The 23,053-nt window shown below is 56.3% G+C and overlaps 1 protein-coding gene across 5 annotated transcripts in view; it reads right to left on the bottom strand.

Moving 5' to 3' along the window:
- COL5A1 (collagen type V alpha 1 chain) overlaps window positions 1–23,053 on the bottom strand; it is a 171,987-nt gene that overhangs the window by 24,403 nt on the left and 124,531 nt on the right. For all 5 annotated transcript variants that reach the window (XR_011432493.1, XM_070251090.1, XM_070251089.1 and 2 more), the window contains exons 33-52: window positions 19,857–19,901; window positions 19,667–19,720; window positions 18,544–18,588; window positions 18,032–18,085; window positions 16,931–16,984; window positions 14,155–14,208; window positions 13,197–13,304; window positions 11,708–11,797; window positions 11,573–11,626; window positions 10,145–10,252; window positions 7,402–7,509; window positions 6,441–6,494; window positions 5,331–5,384; window positions 5,122–5,229; window positions 4,160–4,213; window positions 3,952–4,059; window positions 2,677–2,730; window positions 1,754–1,861; window positions 1,096–1,149; window positions 732–785 (exon numbers count right to left, since the gene is read on the bottom strand). Coding sequence is in view for 4 of the 5 variants with exons in the window: in XM_070251090.1 (XP_070107191.1) it covers window positions 732–785; window positions 1,096–1,149; window positions 1,754–1,861; window positions 2,677–2,730; window positions 3,952–4,059; window positions 4,160–4,213; window positions 5,122–5,229; window positions 5,331–5,384; window positions 6,441–6,494; window positions 7,402–7,509; window positions 10,145–10,252; window positions 11,573–11,626; window positions 11,708–11,797; window positions 13,197–13,304; window positions 14,155–14,208; window positions 16,931–16,984; window positions 18,032–18,085; window positions 18,544–18,588; window positions 19,667–19,720; window positions 19,857–19,901 (1,422 nt within the window). In the remaining variant the exon portion in view is untranslated. The remainder of the gene's footprint in view (window positions 1–731; window positions 786–1,095; window positions 1,150–1,753; window positions 1,862–2,676; window positions 2,731–3,951; window positions 4,060–4,159; window positions 4,214–5,121; window positions 5,230–5,330; window positions 5,385–6,440; window positions 6,495–7,401; window positions 7,510–10,144; window positions 10,253–11,572; window positions 11,627–11,707; window positions 11,798–13,196; window positions 13,305–14,154; window positions 14,209–16,930; window positions 16,985–18,031; window positions 18,086–18,543; window positions 18,589–19,666; window positions 19,721–19,856; window positions 19,902–23,053) is intronic.

Genomic DNA, 23,053 nt, shown 5'->3' with positions numbered 1-23,053 from the left:
CCTCCATCTTCTCTCAGAGCTGGCAGGAGATATCCAGTGAAGCTCGTCCCGGGACTCTCTACTTTGTCCCCTGCGCTCGGCGCTCAGCTGCAGCGGCGTGGGGAACCTGCCTCCCCCAAGCAGCCTCGTGCCTTTGGGACCAGCGCTTTCCCGCGGCACAGCCACCACTCCTGATGCTCGACCCCTGGCTCAGTCTCCACCATGGCCTGCAGGCGTCCCCTTCTGCCGAGGCAGCCCCGAGGCACGGGGAGGACGAGTGTCGGCCCCGGGCTCAGCCGGGAAGCAGATGTGTCTCTGGGGACCCGGCCCCAAGCTGGCTTGCTCTCTTGGCTTGAAGCCGTGTTTCAAAAACTCAACGTCAGGTGTGAGAGGAACACCCAGCGTGATCTCAGCTCAGGGGCCACCGTGGACAGAGCCCGGCAAGGAGTGGCATGGGACCCCACTGGGCAGAAAGAAGGTGGTCCTGACATTCCGGAGGTGCGGGGGCTCCCTCCACTGTCTGCAAAACTACTGGGCTGTACATGCATTTCTCCTCCTGGAAGCGTGTCCCCAGCTTCCCCTACATCCTCAGAGGGAGCACAGGGCCCCGTCGTGGTGCAGAATCAACATCGTGAGGTAACTGGGTTCGTGTTTGCCTCAGAAATGAACCAGCAAGTTGAAAATCCCAAGAACGCACCCCTACCCTCCCAAGAGGCCATGTCAGGACCCCCAGAGGTCGTGAGCAGACTCACCGTCTGCCCTGGCTCGCCATCGTCTCCTTTGTCACCAGGGGGACCATCTTGACCCTGTGGGGACAAAAGCAAGTTCCTCTGCTTCCTGGTCGGCACCCCGAGCTCACGTGCCAAATGCACCCCCAGTCCCAGCCCGGGAGCCCCACCGGGCCGGGTCCCCAGTGGTGGTGGGACACAGTGCGCTTAACAGTGGGAAATGCATTTTCTCCATCTGATCCCAGAGCGGGGATGCCATCTGGGAAAGCACTGTGGCCACAAGGGAATTCATACAAAAGAAACGACCAGGAAGCACAGAACCGATGCTGGCAGAGGCTGGGCGGGGACTGTGGGGGGCCCAAGGGGCTCTGCCGCCTCCAACACCTACCGCAGGGCCGGGCTCTCCAGGGGGACCGGGATCTCCGGGAAAACCGACCGGGCCCTGGAACAGAGAAAGAGGCACACGCAGGCCCTCAGCAACCCGGCCTGCAGCAATGCTGCCTAGACCACCTCCTTGCCGCCACCCAGTCCCTAGAACATTCTAACAGTTCTGACACTGGCACTTTGCAGCCAGGAAGACTTTTTGCAGACATCAACTCATTTGAGCTGCACAGCGGGCCTGGAAGTGGGTCAGGTGGCATCGGTCCCCTCACTTTCTGGAGGCCCCAAAGGGCAGGCATCTTGCCCGCACTTCCGCTCCTGGAGCTCCAGGCGAGACTGGAACCTGGACCTTTAGGTTTCTAGAACGTGACGCTCTGAAGCCCCTCCTGATGCAAAACCGGGGCAGGCCACAGGACGGGGCCATCCACATGGAGCCCATTTCGGCAAGCTGCCTGGTCTGAGCACAGGGCCCCTGAGGCCTTCTCCCTTGTCCCACACTGCCTTTTTCCCCTCCACGACTTTGGCTCAGTGGCTGGAGTGAAAACCTCTAACCTTTAGAAATGGCCAGGGATCTTCAGCGCACTGCCAATGGACAAGAAGGAACTGGGATGCAGAGCCCCCCATACCCAGCTTCAAGGGCCCCACAGCGTCTCAGAGCTACTCACGGGGCTGCCTTTGGGACCGTCGTCTCCAGGAGGGCCTTTGGGTCCAGGGGGTCCAGCAGCACCAGAAGGGCCTGACTCGCCCTTCTCTCCCCTTTCTCCTTTGGGTCCCTGCAGAGAGAGGCCGGGGTCCCTGCTCTCAGAGCCAACCTCTGTTGCACAATGAGGAGCTGGGCTGAGCTGCCCCCTCATTTGCAGACTGGGCCAGGCGCTGGGCAGCTGCTTGCGCTCCCCCAACCCTCAGCAGCTCCCTCCGAGCGTCCACACCCCCGGCACCACCAGGAGGGCCCAAGGAGCCCACAGGACTCGGCTTCTAGGCGGCAGGGAGTGACTCCAGGACCAGAGAGCAGGCAGCAGGAACCCTGAGGGACTGCAGGAAGCCAGGCTGCCCACTCACTCAGTGGTTTGCAGGCAGAGGGAGCAGCTAGAAGCCCAGGAGACCCTTGTCCACCAGCCGCCTCCTGGGCCCAACAGCCGCCCGCGGGCAGGCCCGGTGAGAATGCTCATCCGACCTGCGAAGGTCTCCATACTGCCAGTCTGGGCAGACTATGCGGGGCTGACAGTTGCCCCCAGATGTTTTACAGCAGCCGTGAAAGGGCCTCGAACTCCACAGATGGCGAGCGACTCGCAGCCACTGGTTGTGGGTGTTCCTTGCTAACATCTGCACACACACACATGCACACGTGCACATGCATGCACATGCATATACACACATACACACATGCACACACATACTCACATGCACACACATACACACATGCTCGCTCTCCATCGCATGCCCTCTTTTTTACAGTGATTCCGTGAGGCAGGCACAGAGGAGACCTGACTCCCATTTCATGGATGGGAAAACTGAGGCAGAGCAGGAGCTGCCCGTCCAGCACCTGTCCACAGCCACACCCTCCCCTCCCCCGGAGCCCTCCACTCACCGGGGGGCCTCCTTCTCCGGGAAGGCCAGGTTCACCAGCTTCACCAGGCTCACCCTGAGGAGGAAACGCGATGTGGTTATGGCCGTGATGAGAACAGTGGCTGCAGCATCCAGCATTTACCAAATCCTTGCTGCCATCGGCACCAGGGGATTGGGGGGAGGGGGGACCTGGGGGACAAGAGCCGTCACTGTCCTTTGACGGCTCCCAGGTTGGCAGGGAGGCACATGAGGAATCCAGCCGTCATGGTCAGGGAAAAATCGGTGACAGTGACATGCGCTGGCTGTGATGGGCACACGGAGGGGGCGTGTACAGTACATCAGAGTGTCAAAGATGGCTCCCCAAGGAAGAGATGCTCCAGGGGACTTCTGGAGGATAATCTGAGAAGCTGGGGGGAAGGGAACGGGGGGACACTACAGGGGGCTGCCTGGCAAAGGTAGAGAGAAAACAGCCCCGTATCCTCAGGGAGGGGCCAACGGGACGGAGGCAACAAGCACGTGCGTGCCGTGGCCGTGGATGAAGCGAGGACAGGGTGTGTGTCCTACGGCGCGGGCTCCGAGAGAAAGACCTCTCTGAGCAGAAGCTGTGCATCATTAATCTGTGGCCGTAGCAGGCATGTGTCTCTCTAACTTTCATATTGTAAAAAAATAGCAGTGACCAAAGACTTCTTGCAATTTAATGGTTCTGGAAATGGTGTCCATCTATTTCTTTCCTTTTGTCCCCAGGAACTAGGATGAAGGCTTTAAATCAAGGCAGGCTCACGAACACGGTAGTCGAGTCAGATCTTGGCACGGTTATGCCCACTGTACACGTGCATGTACAAGCCCACACACACAGGCACGTGCGCGAGCACACACAGAAGCCCTTCCTGCTCACTTTGTCAGGGCCGGGGCCCGGACCCTAAAATGAGTCGGATCAGATGAAGAGGACCCTGGGCTTCGAGAAGACGGGACTCAACTGAAATGAAAACTGTGAACACAGCAACTACAGCACCTCAAGGAATGGATAACTCTGTCTATTGGAGCCACATCTTGGAGAAGGCCACAGGGCCTTTGCTGGCGGGTGTGTGGTTTGGAAATTCTGCGAAAGGCTGTCGTCAATAATGAGGTCACAGTGCCCAGTTCCACGGCACGGACCTCCGACATTTCAAAGTGCATGTGACAGGAGTAGCTCAGCAATGCACCTGTACACGCGCGCGCACACACACACACACACACACACTGTTCTCCTCGCACACTCGCACGTCGGACGCTGTAACAGTTGAGGAGCGTGAGTCACCTTCTCTCCCACTGCACCAGGATTGCCTATTCCACCCGGGGGACCTTGTGGCCCATCAGCGCCTGGAGCTCCAGAGGGTCCTCGGGGGCCAGGGGGACCTGGAGGGCCCTAGGAGAAGAAGAGGCAGTGAGCCTGGACAAAAGGCACATTTTTACCAAAATAGAAACCAGCTGCCACAGCCGGGTCTCAGCGTCCCGGTCACACTTACCATCTGACCCACGTCTCCAGTCTCTCCCTTCTCTCCTGGAGGTCCCGGCAGACCCTGCGGGAGGAATCGGCAGGGCTCAGCAGGCCAGCAGTGCTCCATCCAGCACACGCAGCTTTCCCATCTCCCCCACACGGTGCCAAGCCGAGCACCAGAGGCCTCTGCAACGTCCTTCTCAGCGTACAGCTACGTACGAGGGCACCCCCATGGTCCCGAGTCTCGGCATTTGTCCGAGAAGAAACCAGACACGTCAGCAAAGACTTATGGACACAGGTGCTTACTGCAGTGTCCCATAAAACCTAATGAGCCCACAGCACAGAAACGCTCGAATCAACCACGTCCCCACCATGTGCTGGAATACTACACATTGACGACAAATCATTCCCTCAAAACTAATAAAAGTGACACGTTCGAAGGCTATTGAATGACATTCAACACGACTCGTAATGTAAGATGAAATGGGAAAAGCTGGGTACACCCTTTCCACACACGCGACATGATTGAGATCTTGGGGAGCCAAATAAAATGACACGTGTGCACGTGTGCATGTGAACAAACGTGTTTAAGAGGTGTGGGAGTGACATGTGCCCCTGCTGAGAGCTGTCCTTCTTAGGTAGTAGGGTTAGAAGTCACTTTTGTTTTGTTTTCTTATAATTTGTCAGTATTTTCCAATCTTTCCACAATAAGCATGGAAATAAACGTCACTGGTTAGGAGAAGAAAATACAGGCATGTCTAGAATTAGGGGAATTTGCAGCATTTCCAATTGGATGGGGAAACCCCGGGAGATCTGCAGCTTAGTCTGTTTCCCTATTCTCAGAGACAGGAGGGGAGGGGACGGGAGGGGGTAGGAAAGGACAGGTGGAAGGAGAGGAGAGAGAGAGGAGGGGATGGGAGGGGAAGGCCCAACAAAGACGCGGGAACCATCTGAGGCAGGCCAGCTGCTAGTGTGCAACTCTGCAGTTACCTGCAGCCCCACGGGCCCGGGGGGGCCAGGGAAACCTCTCGGACCCTCGTCACCTTTCTGCCCGAAAAGGCCCTGCTGGCCACGAGGACCCGGCTCTCCGTCGGCTCCCTGCAGGGACATAATTGAGCCATGGGTGAGGAGCGGTTCGTGGGTCACACTCGCTCGAGGGGTTCAGGATGTCCTGAGGGTCCTTAACCCCAGATACTCACGGAGGGGCCTGGCTGTCCGATGGGGCCTTGGGGACCGGTAGGCCCAGGTGGACCCTGTGGGGAAAACACAGAGACACAGTTGCTCCCTGAATCACAGCGAGGCTAAGGGAGAGGGGCTGTCAGCACCGGGGGCCATGGTCCAAGGTCATCAGCTCAGTCCCCACGTGTGGCCGTCACAGGAAGGAATGCCAAGCACCAGTGCAAGCTATGCTGCAGGCTCTGGAATGGGCAACGCTCTCATTCAACCCTGAGCATGTCGGCGCGGGTGGTAGGGGTGGCCGCCACCAACCTCCCACTGGAGGCCACAGTGCATCACCTTAGCTCCCGCCACGCACCACGACATGGGCCCCAGAGGCCCCATTTTAAAAACGAGGATCGAGATCACGCAGCTCATCCGTGGCTGGGCTGGGGCCTGATTCCAGAGTCTGTGCCTGGCACCGTAACACTCTGCACCCATGTGCCAACAGCGCGAGAGGGAGCCGGGCAAACTGGGCACCACTGTCCTCGGCAGCCTGACCAGCACCGGGCTGGAGGCCCCAACAGGGACGCCATCACTAACTGCCTGGGACTAGAAAGAGCCAGTGCAAAGGCCCGGCTGCACAGCAGATCAGAGGCATCCCCCGCCACGGGGAGGGAGCCGGCAGCCCAGTGACAGGGCTTTTGCAGAACATACTAGTGTTTCTGAGCAGATTGAAAAGGAAAAAAACGGGAAAATTCAGAGGTGTTTGGTCACAGTGCTGCTTCTGTCATCGGAGGTGGTTATGTCTGTGGATCCGAAAACCTCAAGGATAAAAATGCTCAGTTTGCTTTGTTTTACAAAGTCTGTGAATGCTTCCTGTATGCTGGTTAATACAGGACTTGCTCACAGCTACAGACATACACAGACACACATCTACACGCATACATCTGTGTACACACACATGTTTGCACAAGCACATGCACACGCACGCACGAGACTTTAACAGGAAAGAAGACCCCTCAGCGCGTCCTGTCGGTTGTTGGTTATGACTGTGCTTATATTAACAACAGTTATCAGTGTCGCAACGACGGTGCCTCACGCCAGGCACGTGGCCCCCCGCCATCGGTGGCCCTGCCCAGATGGCCCCTTACCTGCTCGCCTTTGTCCCCCTTGCTGCCCTTCTGTCCCGGCTCCCCGATCTCTCCCTGCGGAAAGACACGGAAGATTCATTAGACAGCCCAATCACCGTTCGGATGTTATCTGCTTCCCATAATTAATTTTTCTTGGAGATTAAGAATAATCTTCGTCTCCAGGGGACCGTATAACTTTCCTAAGAAGAAACGTTTTCATGTATTAATTTGATTTCCTTTTTTCATACGAGAGCTAAAAGGAACGAGGCCTTGATCTTACGCTATGTAGAATTTTAGTAGATCTGAAAATGTGGTAGAAATCATAATGAAAATATTTACTCTGCTTGTCAAATTGGATGACATGACCATGCGATAATAGACGAGTCAATTACCGGGCTCCCAGAGAAGTTATTAAAACCTCTCTGGTGCTTCGCTCTGCAGGGCTGTCTGCCACCCTGAGAGGCAAGGCGTCCTCCACGCAGAGGTGACAGAGTCGGAAATGTCACCGGAGAGTCACCATAAATGGAAAGCGAAAGAGCTAAATTTCATTGTCTTCATTAAATCCAAGCTAGTGCAGTAACAGCATTAGAATGATAAAGCACGCGCTAATGAAAGAGCGCCTTGATAATTCAGGGGAAGACATTTAAAAATAGATACTGAGTCAAACCTCATTAATTCAGGCCCCAGATTCGGAATTTGAAAGGACTCAGGGGGAGCAGGGAGCATTTTCCTTCGCTCTGGCTCCTAAGAGCAACGTCAAAACGACGACAAGAGAGGAAAGAGGTTCTCATCTATTAGCACCTACTTGTGAGCTACTGCGGATCAAACTCTAACACCGGGAGGGCAGAGCGGGCAAGGGGTCACTCTGCCACCTGAGCCCCTGTGTCGCCCACACCCCTCTGTTTAAAATGACCGGCCGGCGCTGGCCAAGTGTGGCCGTGTACCCTTCGAGCTCAGGCGGACAGCTCCCAAATCTCCTTACCTTATCTCCATCTTCTCCAGGGGGGCCCACAGGGCCCGCTGGACCAGGGAGCCCCACAGGACCCTGGAGACCATCTCGGCCGGCTGGGCCTTGGGGACCTTTCTCGCCCTAAAAAGGAGAGAAGAAGCCAGGTCAAACGCAGCTCCATTGTGGGAACATCCCACCGCCAGTTCGTCGCCTCAGAGAGGGGCTCCCGCGTGGGGAGCCAGCAGTTCTTGGGGAGCGACCATCACCACCCGTCTTTGTAGCAGTTAGATCCTAAGTTAGCATGAGGGAAGGTATCTCAGGGAAAGGAAGCCACATTGTAACTACATATGGCCCTGACTCACTGATCTCTGTGAGCGTGTTCTAGCCTGCACACAGCCCGGATGACTAAGCACCTCTCGCTTTTACAAAATACACAATCTGCTGGTTCTAGGACTCCTGCTCACGTGTGTCTCCCAGCTGTGATAAGACGATAACTTCGATCTCCCCAGGAACATGACGCCCTCCAGAAAGAAAAACTCTGCCTCGGTACCCATCACAAATAACAGAAGAAAGAGGTAATGTGGCACCCTGAAGTTCGTCACACCGGAGGGTCGACGTCCCTAACCCCCCTCCTTCCCTGCCCATCTCCCCTATATAACCGCCTCAAGGTGCTGTATCATTCAAGATGGTTCTTCAGGACGCAGTCCGCCATCTCCCGAGGGTGCTGGCTAACCGTACAGACTTTCCTCTCTCAGCCACTGGCTCGTTGGCGACTGATTGGCACCGGATTGCCACGAGCAGAAGGAGCCCCTTTGTGGCCAGTTACATCTTCACAGCCCTAATGGGTCTCAGCCAGGTGCACTGAGAGTGACTCTGAGCCGCGACCCGTTCCACCCACTTCCTGTGCATCAGGGCTTTTAATCTGCGCCCATCCTAGGAAGGGCTACTCTTTTACAGATGGGGAAACTGAGGCACGGCTTGTGAGCAGTAGAGCCAGGATTCCAACCCAGCCAAACAGATTCCTGAGCCTGTTCTGGGGATCATCGACGCCTAGAGACCAGGAGGGCCTGAGCTCCAGGCTCCACAACTTTCTGACTCTCAGTGCTCTGCAAGCACCCTTCCTGCCGAACACATGGATCTGCTTGTTAGAGATGCACGGAACAGATGCACAGAATGAGGGTGTGCACACCGGAGAGACGGCTCGGAAGGGAAAGTGCACGTTCAGTGTCTGGATCTAAACGCGGCCAGCATCTGCTCCTACGTCACTGCCCCATCTTCTCTTCTCCTGCCTGCATGATTCCCTTCCTGGTCCTCAGTTTAGTTCCTCCTGATGTAAATTCTTCCCTAAGTAAGCCAGGAGACGCCCAGGCTGACTGTGGCTCACGTGGAACCTCCCCGTCGGACATTACTGGTCAGGCCGGCAATGCTTGGAGACACATGGCCTCTCCTCGGCCTCCTCTGCTCTCTGGAGTGATTCTGGGAGATGGACAAGCTTTTAACCAGATGGTGCAACTCTTGAGAGGTTACTGCTCAAATATTTACTCTCTCCAAACAACAATCTTGACCGTTTCCAATCAAATTTGTGTGCACTCCACACGCACTGAGTGCCCGACAGGAGTCAGGTTTCTGGTGCAGAATTCAGCGTGATTGATGGCTCGTTGGACATGATCAGATGCTGTCAGGATTGCCTGTGACATCCTGAACGCATTCTGGACGGCATGGATGCTCCCAACATGGTTTCAGCGGGGAGTTCTTGCACCAGGAAGGCGACCAGGGCCTTCTTTCTACCCAGGAGCCTCGGAGAGCAAAACCCACAAGGAAAACTAGGTCCTTCCAACAGGAATCCCTCAGCTCAGGCATCCTAACTCCGTTGGCGGTGTCTACGCTGACATTTGCTCGTGCCCCCAGAGCTCAGGCTCATTCTGACATTCTGAACTTGGAAGGGAAGTTTGAACTACAATTTGTCTCCACGGCTCTTTAAATGCGGGGCTGGTGGGAGTTTGCAAAATCCTGCAGCAGAACCTACGGGGTGGGTCGGGCCAGAGGATGTCAGGCAGTAGGGGGCATTTCGTGAGTTATTGGGAGAAAGGAGCTTGGGGAGGGGCTGGCTTCCCAGGAGTGTCTAGACAAGAAGGGCACTCAATAATCTCCTTCATGGGAACCAAGACTGGGGCAGGTTCAAGACTCCATCCCCTACCCCTGAGGTCTCACAAAGCTTCCATACTTGGGTTCACTGAGACGATGGTTGTCGGGGGTCCAGGAAGAAGCTTCTCATCGTCCCATCACATCTCTTCTCCATGCTGCCCCCAGACCAACAAAGGAAGCACCCATCCCAAATATCCATCTTCCTCATAAAAAGACCAGCCACAGGCTTGGGCCAGCAGGGAGGGGCTGTGGCCCATCCACATGTGGCCCCCAGAGCCTGGGCCAAGACCAAGGCCGAGGGCACATTTGGACACACACTGTCTCCGGCCCCTCCCTCTGTCTGCACACGCAGATGTGCAGGTGTGACAGGCTGAGCCTGCCCAGGATCCACCCCGAGCAGACAGCGAGCTCAGGCGACTCGCTGGAAGAAGCTGGCCGACACTGGGAACCCGCCCCTTGGACCTCAGTCAAGACACCTGAGGACACACATGCTTCCCTGGAGGACAGCTGCAGACTTCACTCACCACCCCCGGCCTGCAAACACCCAGGGAAACAGCCATGGGAGGGTCAGCACAGGGCCGGGGACAAGGCTGCATGTGGGGGCCCTCAGCGCCTCCGAGGCAGTACTTACAGGAGCTCCTTTCTCCCCAGCTGGCCCTGGAGGTCCCTGGGGCCCAGGTCTCCCTGGAATTCCGATGGGCCCAGCAGCACCGGCCGGACCTCTCTCCCCTGGAGACCCCTAGGGTGGGACAAGAAGATGGCTCATTTCAAAGGCTCTCAAACTGCCTGGATAGCATTTCCTAAATCACCACTTAGTCACACCACTCACCTCTCACTCTAGAGCCCCCAATAGCTCCCCAGGGCCCTCTGCAAGCACAGCTCAGCAATTGAGGCTCTGTGTTTCTGGCCCCTCTTAGCTCCTCCCCTCCCGTAAATTCCAAGCACACACCTGCCCCTCAGAGGGTCTGAGAACACATCCTCCTTAAGTGCTCGCTTGAAGGACCCCCCCCACCAGGAGCTCCCTCTCCCCTTTGGGGTCTGCCTGCCCGCAGAGAGCTCACTTTCTGCCCTGCTCCTCCACGCTGTACGTTTCACAGGGGAGGCTCCACCCCTGGAGCACTGCTGACCAGTGGGATTCCGGCCTAATTCTAGGGGTCAGCAGGGAACGGCTGCTGTTACCCAGGGTGTCGTCCTGCACCCGGCCTCTCTGCGAAGGACAGGCGACACTTTCATTTCCACCTGACTTCTCTGTCATCATTTCTCTCTCAAATGGCCCATAGTTCAGTTGGGGGAAAGAGGGTGTTATCTTGTGCCCACTTTCACAACCAGCCAGGGGTCAGGGCAGCTTCTGCAGCCCCACATCCATGCGGCTGAGCAGGGCTGTCACTTGAAGGGCGAGGGAAATAAAGCAGATGTTTCATTTCCATAAAGGGTGAGCCAGGAACAGGGGTCCGTGGGCGTGCCTCCCGGGAGCGGGGCAGCCTCCTCACGTGCCCCCGATTCCTCCAGACCACAGCGGAGGGTCTGGGGACACTGCACTTCAGCCTCTGAGAGCTGGCATCTCGAGGTTGGGAGGGTCATTTAGTTTCACAGGCGCACAGGCAGGAACCCGTCGACCCTGCGGGCTCACTGGCCTTGGGCAGCTCTGGGCACGTGACAGCCGACCATAGATGGAGAATCCACGCTTACAGGCCACGGAGATCTGTGTCTGTTCCCTTTGGGGCTGCTCCTGGCCCAGACCTGCACTAAGCATGTCAGCGGCTCCCTGCTCCTCCACCAGCACCCCGGGACCACTCAGCCCTCCCTCCAAACTGCCCAGCTCTCCAGTTCCTCATGCAACCTGCCCCTTGGGCCCTTCGTCACCCTGGCTGCCAGCTCAGGACACACTGGCCACATTCCCCCAAGTCCGCCTCCTCCACCCTGGCCATCCTAGGACCACGGCGGGACTGGGGCAGCCGTGCGAGCTCTCCCAGGCCCTGAGACCCCCTGATCTTGCCTGCAGAGTAGGTTTTGAGGAAGAGGATGGATAAAAGGCTTGTGTGGAGCCAGGACCACTCACCGCGGGGCCTGGTGGGCCCGGGGGGCCTTCGTTGCCTTTCAGTCCAAGTGCTCCCTGAGAAGCAATGAGAACGTGGTCAGGGGCACCGTGGGCTGTGCACTGTCAACTCCGTCCCCCGCCTGGCTCCTCACTCACCACTGGACCAGGAAGCCCTCGGTCCCCGGGGAAGCCGCGTAATCCTGGAGGGCCATCTTTCCCAGGGAGGCCAGCGGGGCCTGGGTCACCCTGAAATCAGAGTGCAGATTCGTTTCCGAGCGATGTCCAAGACCAGGGTTCACGGGGAGCTGGGGCAGGCCTTCTCTTCCAGCTCCCTGCGGGATCTGGGTTGGAGCAGCCCCAGTGCCTGGCTTTGAAGGAGCCTCTGAGTCTTGACTGGACTCCTTCACGGGCAGCTCCACGCACTGGAGCGCGGCCCGAGCTCACACCTGGGGAGGCTGGCTCTGTGCATGCTCCGGGGACAGACTCCACCTGTGACCCTCCAGCCGTGCTCCATGGAGCCCCAGGCCCCCTCAAAGTCCTTCGGGGCCACAGTGGGCCGAGCGGGAGCTGAGGGCCAGGCAGCTGCTCCACCTCACATCTACCTTTTCCAGACACTTGGGGTTCCTCGTAAGCCTGCGCTCTGATAAAAGAACCGGCGGCCACAGCGTTGGAAGTGTTGCCCTGAATGGACTCGCCACTCAAGACTCTTATCTTGAAACCACATTTTCTGAACAGATGTTCCATCTGAGCATATTAAAGGGACATTAAAGCTTTGATATCTCGCAGAATTTTCTTTGGGGTCCAACATGAGAGCATGGGGGTCTCCAAACCAGCATGTCCATGGCCTCCTTTCCAATCTCGGAGCTCTCTGTATGACTAGGATATACGTCCACGCCCACGTCTGTATCTATGTAGTATAGACACGGACACACACGCATGTTTTTCAAATACATATACATGCATTCAAGTATATATATGCATATATATACACACACGTGTGTAACTTTTGCAATATTTCTTTACTGGCTCTACTGTACTATTTTTTAAGTTTACTCTCTCACGTGAGGTCGAATAAAAGGCTGGAGAGCTTATATTCCCTGTGTCTCTAACTGAAAAGTTGAAAAGGGCAGGACTAGCCATTTTTATGCTAATGCACAGGAATTACACCACTGACCTGGGGCTCTCGGGCTGGGCTGGGGGAGAAGCTTCTCGAGGAACAGAGGGGACGCAGAGCTGCCCCGGGAGGCAGGATATGAACGCATCTTCTTCTATTTTTAGTTATTTATTCTTTAGCTTCTTATGGTGGGGAATTTTTAAAAGAGTCCCTTTCTGCTCAACTCGTTTTACTGTCAGAGTGTGTCCTGCATGTGGGGCAGCAGGTGGGGAAAGAGCCGGCGGCGAGACGGGGCCCCGGGCAGGTGATCCCAGCCCTGTCACATCTACCCGAGTGGCGGGTCAGCTCAAGCCGTCTTTCAAATCAAGCCAAAGGGGGGCTAAGTTCACAGTCTGGGGAGTGGACTGGCACGAAGAGCATCGTTTGAGAAATTATCCATTCATGGGAAAAAAGGAAGAGAAAACACACCCTCGAAGCATCAGAATGATCCCTTAGCAACAGTTGGCCTGGCAGGGAGGTCGAGGAACTCACCTTTGTCCCTTCTTTTCCGGCAACGCCTGGGAGCCCCTGTTCACCAGGGGGGCCCGGGGGCCCAGGGTGGCCACGTTCACCCATTGGACCAGTTTCTCCCGTGGGACCCTACAGGGAAATTCAGCGTTAGCTATGAGATATTTTCAAAGGACGTGTGAGGGAGGGGCCCCCTCTTTCTAAATCTAAGGAGGGGCAAACGGGCCCCTGTGTGCCCACCAAACCTCCACGTGGCTCTGCACGTCTTCTCCTTCCAGTAACAATCCAGAAAGGGACAGACCAAAGCAGGCTGGGTCCTGCTGATAGCCAGGGCCCCGCCTGGCCCCATGATGTGCTGGTTCTCTGATGAAGTGGGCAGGCCCGCGCTCCCGGGATGTCGTGGGAAATGAGTGCAGCGAGGGGTGGCTTGCAGCGAGGGCCGTGCGGGTCAATATCCTATTTACCGCTACATTAGGTGTGAACTTTCTAAGGAAAGGGTGACGGCTGCCCGGTTGTGTTGCTCTGGGCCATCAGTCCTGGCTGCAAGCCTGTCCTCTCATTGATAGGCTGGCGGTTAGGACAGGAGGCCTGTGGGCCCTGACAGGATCCAGCTGCAGGATGAGGTTGCCGTGGACACCAACAGCAGGGAAAAGCAGACACAGCTGGTCCCCGCCCACGGGGTGGAAGCCAAACTCCTGAGCTGGCCCGGGTCTGGGCCCAGCCGCCTCGCGGGCCTCAGCAGCCATCTCTGCTCTGCCTGCTTGGTTCCTGCTAGGTGTCCAACGGCTCATCCCCTGTTCTCTCCATCTGGTTTCCCATACAGAGCACCTCTCCTAGTGTTAACAAGCACTTAGGACTCAGGATTCTCTGCACCCACACCTTCAGAATCCTGGGGGAAGTGACACCCCAAGCCATGGTCCTGTCTCCCATGTGGGCAGGTGACACAGGATGACCAGTGAAACCCAGGGATGCAGCATCTCACCTGCGGGCCGACCACACCCGGGGGGCCTGGAGGGCCGGTCTTGCCTTGGAAACCCTGTGAAGAGAGAGTGGTCAGGCTAAGACAGCCGAAGTGGCCCATACTGCCACCGCCCGCTGTGGCCTCAGGAGAGGGCCCGTGCCCGCCCCCCGACTGCGTCTCGAGTAGCAGATGTTCCAGACTTCAGGTGAGAAGGTCCATTTCTCTTGTCCCTTTTTTGCCTTAATTTCATGAAGGTAATGAACCTGGACAAGTTAGTCTCACTAGCTGCTTTCCACTGCTGTGTTTTCATGCTGAGAAATATATTTTAAAAGCGCTAATCTTTATGATGCCACGAAGCATTCATTTTCCGAGCAACCTGGTCCCATTTCTCAGCCACCGGAAGTGAGACTTGGGAGCTACTCCTGGGCTGCTAGTCCTCAGCGACTTTGTGGTGACCGTCCTGCTCGTGTCGCTGATGTCTCTGATGCACGACAGGAGATTTTCCCAGCATGCTCCTCTGTCCTTATTGAAATCGGGAAACAGCAAGGACATGCTGCTTTCATAACCCGGGAGCTCGAATGTATTATTAGCTTGACTTAACAGGCATTTCTCTTTCCTGCTTGGTACGCTGGCATGTGTGTACCAGCCCTGCTTCACTTTGAGTATCGGCTTCTCTGCACACACTCTCCTTCAAGAAGAAAGCTGATGGTAAAGCAACGCGAGCTTAATTTCCGGGCGCATCCACAGAGCACGGCCCGTGCCAACGGGGTGCCATCTGCAGGTGCCACGTGACCCGGGGAGATGTGCAGATGTTACACCCCGGAGGCCTCTAGCGGAAACTTGAGAGTCTGGAGAGGCAAGTGCTGGCTTCAAGGCCACAAGCAGACTCGGAGGGGAGAGGACCTGCCGGTGTGGCCAGTGAGCGAGGGCAGCTCACTGCTCCCCTGTAAGGACGACCAATGTGCAGGCACTGACACCGTGCTGAGCCGCTGGACCATGCCAACTTGTGGTGGATTCACCTTCTCTGAAAATTCCAGGAGAGTTCGCTGCTTTAGGCTCGGCTGACTTGCAGGCCGTAGGCTAGAATGGCCATTTTTAATGCAGTATTCTCTGTGGGCAGCATTTACAGGGTCAGAGACAAGGGCGGTGGACAGGTCGAGGGCATCCTGGCTCAGCGGGCCAAGGTGGAAATGCCCCAGTGGAGGCAGGAGCCTGAGAATACGGCAAGAAAGGCCCCTGTTCGGTCCATGCACAGCGGCTGAGGATAGATTCGTCTCCGCCCCTTGCTGAGAAATGTGCTTGGGGCTCACATACCTCTGTGCTTCCACTTTCTAAAGAGAGGACAAAGCCAGCACCACAAGGAAGACATTCTGGAGGGCGCGTCTGGACTCCTCATGGAGGAGACGTCCTCCCCGGTGGTCTACAGACGGCAGTGGGGGCCTGTGTCTGGGGGGCGGCCGGGCGTGGCAGAGGGAGTGGGAAGGAGCTGGAATACTTCCCCAGCAAAGACAAGCAGCTTCATTATCTTGCCAGCCTCTTTCCGGAGTAACTCAGAGGAAGAAGAGCTCACACTGTGCAAAACCTTCCATCTCGTCTCCTCGGAAAGGCGTTAGAGAAACACACGCAGCCCTCAGACGGAAGGCTTTCATCTCTCTCCATAAACAAAGAGCAAAGTGATCGCTTATCGGGCACCGCGCCGTGCGGCAGGGCACCGGGCGGGAGGAATTAAAAGGCTTCATCACAGCAAACCAGAGACAAAGGGACTCTTTTTTAAAGCAGGCACCAAGAATATATTAAATATGGCCTTCCGAATCTTGTCTCAGGCGGTGACTGCTTTTTCTGTGAGTCATTCAGAGGCCTTTGCCCACACGGAAACTGGCTGCAGAGACGAAGGGGCCTTTCCGTCAACCTCCCCGGGTCTGGTGACAAGGAGGTCACCAGACACTGTGAGTCCCCAGCTGTCTGAAGCCTGGAGCCCCAAGGTCACAGGCGTGCCCAAGGTCACAGGCGTGCCCATGCCCTTCCCCGTGACATGCCTACAGTGGACACAGCACGAAGCTGGACCAAATTCCAAATAGCTCACAGGACGGGGAAATGATCACATTTCTGATAAATGCTTTTTCCTCCAGCTAAAAACATTCGAGTCCTTTAACATGCAGAGGACGAAGTCTGTAATGGGCATTTCTAAAGGGAAGGACAAGGTCGAAAGGAGCCTGTGATGGCAAAGCACTGACCACGAGCATAGCTGTGCACCCAAACTCCAGACAACCAGCCACCTGTCTTCGTTACCATGAGAGAAGGTGAAGGAGCCCACTGTCAGCCCCGCGGCAAAGGACCGGAATGGACACGGCTGGGGGTGCAGCAAGGCCCCGTCCCTTCTCTGGGGGCTTTATGGCATGAAATCACCAGGCAACACAAACCTTTCCAACCACTTTTCCAATTCGAATGCACGTACTTCAAGCTGGGTCACACTCAGAATTATTCTGGAGAAGGGAAGGTTGGCTGCACAAGGTTTCGCTATGCCAGTGGCATTTTGTTTGGGTTGCAATGGTTTTACTTGTGACCTTGGAGCAAAGTTGCCGGGACAGCCTTGAAGCCGGCCCCCGCCTTCTGCACACAGACGTCACAGGTACCACTGGCCTGCACGGGGCTCTCCCCAGACAGGCCTCGCCCCAAGTGAGTGAGGACGGCCGGACCTCAGGGCCCTTCCTGAGGCTGAGCGCTCTCTCCCAAGCCGACGGGGCAGGGCTGAGGGAGAGGCCAGGCCAGCCCCTGCCCCCCAGAACCAAGCACTCACGGTCTCGCCTCTCTGTCCAGGGTGTCCCGGCAGCCCATCCTTGCCCGGAGGACCCTGAAGAGAGAAGCGAAGGAAAGAAGCTTCATTCAGTTCTGAGAAGCACACGCCTTTGGGATTTAAGCCCACACCAGGCAACAAAAACTAGAATTTCATTTCAAAAGTAATCACGCAACAGTCATGGCGACAAAGTCATGCGTGGGGCCTGGCACCAGCACATCATCTCCGCGAACCCCCACAAGCTCCCTGAGGGTCACACTGCTGTCACCCTCATCTCTCAGGAGGAGAAACTGAGGCAGGGAGAGGTCAGTCAGCTCCCTGAGGTCCAGCCAGTGGGAGGCGCAAGTGGCACCAGGACCCGGGCCTGTCTGGCTCAGGAGTCAAACTCCTTCCTAACCGCTGTCCTCCAGGGCTGCCCGTTAGGCAACAGTTCCCGTTGCCAGGTGTTTTTCATTCTAGAAGGGTGTTAGAGGAAATACATTGTATCTGTTGTGAGTTAAATTGTGTCCCCTAAAAAGATCGGTTCAAGTCCTAACCTTGGAACCTGCAAATGTGACCTCATTTGGAAACATGTTGTTTGTGGATGAGGTCACCCTGCACTGGGGTGGGCCCTCATCCAATGACTGGTCTCCTGATAAAAAGAACAGATCTGGAGACACAGAGAGGAGATGGCCAGGTGAAGACGGAGGCAGAGCTCAGGGTGCAGCGTCTACAGGCCAAAGGTTGCCAGAACCCACCACCAAAGCTGGGAGGGCTCATGGGACAGATCTTCCCAGAGCCCCCAGAAGGAACCAACTCTGCCGACCCCTTGATCTTGGACTTCCGGCCTCCAGAACTGGGAGACAGCACATTCCGCTGTTTTAAGGGGCCCAGTTAGTGGGAATTTGTTACGGTACTCCGATCGTACCCAGGCAGAAAACAAGGATGGTGTAAATGAGGACGGGGTCCTTGCTTCCACAAAGCGGCTCTCTCCAGCCAGAGTTCCCCCACTGCCTCCCTCCTTCCTGTGCCCGCTGTGAGGGGCCGTGTGGAGCCCCTGGGAAAAGACAAGCACCTCCAGAGGGGCCAAGCCAAGCCGCCCAACCAGGAAAATGGGTTACTTACAGGGGGGCCCTTTGGTCCAGGAAACCCCGTGGGTCCTTGGGGTCCGTTGGGTCCCTAGGGACAGAAAACGGCCAGTTTGAGGAAGACATCCTCTCCTCGCATGTGGGAGCCTGGCAGCTCCCAGGACCTTGTCTTCATTTATTCCAGCCCCCGCCCTCACTGATCCGAAAAAGAGGTCCAGTCAGGGGCGCCGAAGAGGCCAGGTCCCAGAGCAAGGTCCCTCGGGGCAGCATGGGGCTAAGGATCCAATTTCCCGACGTCTCAGCCACTCTCAAAACCCAAGACCAGGGCCAAGGGGATGGGACCATTGTCTTCAACCAGCAGAAGGCTCAACTCCCAGGAAAGGCTACCACTGACCCACCTTCAGATTTTAGGAAACCCTCTCCTCCAGCGGGGTCAAAGGCATGCCTCCCTCTCCTCAGCCCACCCCAGGAAGAACTGGGGAGGGGACACATAAGGCAGCCTGCTTTCCTGGGGATGTTCACAATGGCCCCGGTGTTCATGATGCTCACCCGTTCACCTGGAGGGCCGGCCGGACCATCACCTCCAGAGTTGCCCTAGGGAGAGAGAGAGGGGGAAAGGCTTGTTACTCAGTGCCTTTGTACTATCGTGATTTTTGACGAGAAGACTCTGGCCCACGACATCATCAGAACTTCAGGGTCACATCCCACACGTGCACACTGCTCTACACCACCCGGATTCCCAGCCAAGAGCAGAGAGCACTAGCTGCTGATCCATGGCCCCCCAAGGTTGCCTGTCCCCTAGCCACTGCACGCTATCACTGATATCAACCGGGCTGTGACATTTGCCGGAGGAGAAGAGTCTCCCGCAGCAGTACAAAGACTGCGGTGCAAACAAGAAATGCGTCAAAAACTCACAAGAAGACAGGACACAGGGATCTGTTCCAGGGCCCACCCGACACGAGGCCGTAGCTGTGCCGTGACGTTATCAGCTCCGGCAGGTGAGTGTTAAGTCGGTTTATGGGGAACGCGCCATGCACCCCAGAGCTCAGCACAGAAGAACGGATTGTAGCTTCCAGGGTGGGACATCGTGTTAGCCGTGGGGCAGGCCAGCTCTGCACCTCGGCCAACCAGAAGGCCCCTCTCCTTGGTGGGAACAAACTTTGGAACTACATCCTGGACAGGGCAGGAAGACCCTGCCTGGCTGAGGCTGTTTCTACACTGCCAGTCGGAGGAGTTTGTGCCAAAGACCCTCGGATGAGACGAGAGCATGGGTGAGGCAAGCTCAGGCACTCACCCACGGCAGAAAGAACTTTCTTTAGGTTCCTGGCAAAGATTTCTCTGCAGTTTCCAAGAAGAGAAATAAGCCCTGCCCACCAGAGCCGGATGGGACATTTGTCCAAAGTCCAGCCAGTCCTGGCCTCTTAGGGCCACGGGGCTGTGGATTTGAAAGTTCCAACGTGGGGTGGCCAGTCTGCCCCTGCCCTGCAGGGAGCCACAGCCACGTGGTTCAACACGATCTAAGTCATCCAAGGCTGCTGGGGGACCGGCTCCTTCTTAAACACTCCCAAGAAAACATCTTTCTTTTTTTTTTCAAATGAAAAAGGCCACGGATCCTGTTCAGGTGCTTGGCTTGCAACTTTGGTTCCGGCCACAGAGGAGACCGAAAACGTACCTTGGGGCCAGGCTTCCCAGTGATGCCCCGGGGGCCTCTTTCACCCCGCGGACCCTGGACAGATGGGAGAGAAGAAAGGTCAGCTCTAATCCTCCAGACTCCTAGAGACCTCCTTCCCCTCCCACCTGGCATGCGCCCTACAACGTGCTCCCGATTCTGGACGGCGGCCCTTAAGCCAAAGGGTGGTTACCGTTGGGCCTCGTTGTCCCCGTGGTCCGGGCTTCCCAGGTGTGCCCTAAAGTCAGAGAAGAAGGGGCCTGGTCAGTCACTCTAGACAAACCTGTCACTGCCTGGGTGGCGGCCCTCTCCTGGCTCATGGAGAGACCGCTTGACATCAGAAGCTAGAAGGACCAATCTTCTTATCTTTGTTTTAACGGGCGATTTCTCAGGGCGAGAGAATTCGCTGCACAGTCAATACACAGAGCTTCGTATTCCTGCACAAGGCCTGTTGAGACCCAATTTCCTTCCTGCAGCCTGACAGATGTTTACCACTGTTATCTGGTTTTCGCTCCTCAAAGGATCTCACCTCCCTCTCCCCTCCTCTCTCCAGCCCTCCCTCTGCATCTCTCTCTGCCTCTCTCTCACAGCAGGGGAGGAAATCATTATTGCAAGAAAAGAGAAGAAAGTCAACCCCTTTCATACATAATTTACTTTTGCTACAGTTAAGAATATTAGCCATTAAATTTTCAACAGGCTCTGAGAAGAGCAAACTTGCAATTTAATATATAAATCATACACCCCAGAGTCGTTTGCTTTTCTTCTAATAGAATCTAGACTCCTTTTTCTGTTGCTTGTTGTTTTGCATTTTCCAAACCACAGAAAACAAATGCACCCTGTTTTGTTTTTTTTTTCCGAAGCAAAGATATAATAGCTGGTAAATGCAATTCAGCTACAGCACGTGGAAGTAAGGGACTGAAGGCGGCCCCTGCATCCCCACCACTTCTCGGCGCATTTTCTGGAATTTTATTCTGCTTCCTAATGATAAAGCCAAGATGGATCTGAATTGCTCAAGGCCACCTGATAAATTTGCTCTCACCATCTTTCATTCATTGGCTGCCAGAATCAAAATTGCTTTCCCAAGTCTCGCATTTTGAAATGAATTTAATAAAACCGCTCATGATGATGAGGTAATTAGCTTCCTTTTTAACAACGTACTCTGGTTCCACTGCTTTAATTATATGGCAATATCTTTTGGCTTCAAATAAATATTTGCATACAAAAATTAATGAAACATCTGCTTTCTTCAAATGATGGACTTTTACCCGTAGAGACACCAGGACCGGCCCTGGTTACTTCTTGGTCTTTGTGGGTGCGTGCAGCTGCCAGGTTTCCTCACGCCCACCCTCCACCAAAACCCACCCGCTCGGCCCTGACCTAGCACCACTAGGACGCGGACTGTCGTAGTCTTGCAATCTAACTAACCGCGCCCGAGGCACAGGGAGCAGAAGGGAGCCCCAGCCGCAAATTCCGTCTGGGCCGCCAGGGTGGCACCTTGCCCACCAGTTTTCTTGGTAAATGAACCCAAGCCAGCGCTTCGGGTCCCGGTGACTGACTGTTGTACAGAAAGTGCCCTCATCCGCAGTCTCCTTAGCGAAGTGCCGTGAGCACCTGTCCTCGCGTCCTCACGGGGAAGGCACAGGCAGGCCCAGAAATATCTCACTTTAACCGAGAAGCCAAATGCAGGTGGGAGGCACTTCTGGTTGCCGGTGGTGTTTTACAGGGCTTGGCTCTTCCTGGGCGGTCACGCCCAGTGTCCTAGCACCTAAAAGCATCCATCTGACCAGAATATCCAAAAGGAGACTAAAAAGATCTCTCTGGAGGAGTGCAGCCCACCTGCTCTCTTCCTGTTCACTCCCCACCCAGGGACCAGAGCCACTTAAAGCATCTCCCATCGTACTCCCCCAAGGAAACCCTGCAGCGGGTCCCCACCACCTTGGGATAAAGAGCTGGCCCTGAAAGAGCACAAGGCCCCTGCCAGGCTCTGGTGTCGCCACCCCCTCCTGACAGCCGCGTCCCTTGCCCAGGCCTTGGCTTGCACGGCTCAGTCACACACCAGCCGTCCGTCCCTTCCTCTCTCTTCCTCCCCCACCACAGCCCTGTCCACCCTCCCCACCTCACCTGTCCAGCTTCTGTCCCTTCGTCATGTCCCACAGAATGTCACTGCCCCCAGGAAGCCTTCCCTGACTGCCCGGGTTAGGCTCTGGTTCCTGTGAAAACTCTACCTGATTCACCCTGCCCTCTTTCCTCACGCTCATCACTCTTGAGAGCCGGTCGCTGGGTACCCTCCCTGGACGGCAGGGGCCCCAGGGCCGGGGGCTCTGCAGGCACTTTAGGAGCATTTGCTGTCACCAAATGAAACCCCAGCCACTCTGAATTCCAAAGCCAAGGGCAAGAAGAGGACAGCCACCCCAGTGGTGCTTGGGGGCTCATCAGGTCCCCGAGGCTCAGAGGACGAACCCGTGTCCGGATGCTTTACTTGGTGGACCAAAGAGGACGGGCCCCTCTGCAAGGACCCCAGTGCCCGGCCCCCTGTGGACAGCTGTCAAACTGCGAAGGGCCAGCCCAACTTAGCGGCCCCCATCCTTTGTCACTCGCCAAGCTTGGTGGAAAGCAGTGCCATCATCAAGGAAGTCGCCCCAGTATTTCAACAGCTGGTTGTGCAGTGACAGCTGCTCTCGGCTCCTGAACAGGAGGCTCGGGTTCGTCTTGACGGGGAGGCAGACAGTGGCTCCATCTCACGGTGTGTCGAGCCCCCATGGCCGCACTCGAGAGGAAGGACGGCCTGAAGTCCACACCGTGTGTCCGGCCAAGAGCACAAAGTAGAGCGGAGCGGACTGAACATCGTCGACCGGGCCAGACGCTAGATGCCTGAGGTGAGAGGGCTGCACTCGTGGCTGGGCGCTCGGTGCCTGCAGGGTGCCTGGCAGGTCTGCACTAGACCTCAGTTTGGTGTTTGGTCTCCAGACTTTGTCCCTGAAGATGGAGCCACGGGAAGAATGGGGTGCAGGAGGCCCCGAGGAGCATCTGTGCCAACTCTGGACTCCCATCTCGTGGCCCCTCAGTGGTCAGCTCAGCGGAGCCGTCCTCCTCGTGGTCAGTGGTCAGGCGCCACCAGCACGGAGGCCACAGGAATTCTGTTTCTCATCACCTTCCCCACTTTCACATGCAAATTTCAATAATTTCCATTTGGAATTTTAGATGCAGCCAGTGCCTTCAGTGAAGTGGCGAAACTTGACCAACTCAAGGGACGGCCCTGAATCAGGTCCTGGGGACCTGAGCCCTCCTCCACACCCCCACCCCACGCCCCGGGCCCCACCCTCTCGCTCCATCCTCTGCCCTCTGACCCCACTCAGGCATCTGCAAGGCCTGCCCCGCCTCCTCCGCCGG

Source organism: Equus caballus, chromosome 25, assembly GCF_041296265.1.
Source record: "Equus caballus isolate H_3958 breed thoroughbred chromosome 25, TB-T2T, whole genome shotgun sequence".
NCBI classification, from domain to species: Eukaryota; Metazoa; Chordata; class Mammalia; order Perissodactyla; family Equidae; genus Equus; species Equus caballus.
Note: the sequence above shows the minus strand (reverse complement) of the source record. Positions and strands in the feature narration are given on the sequence as shown.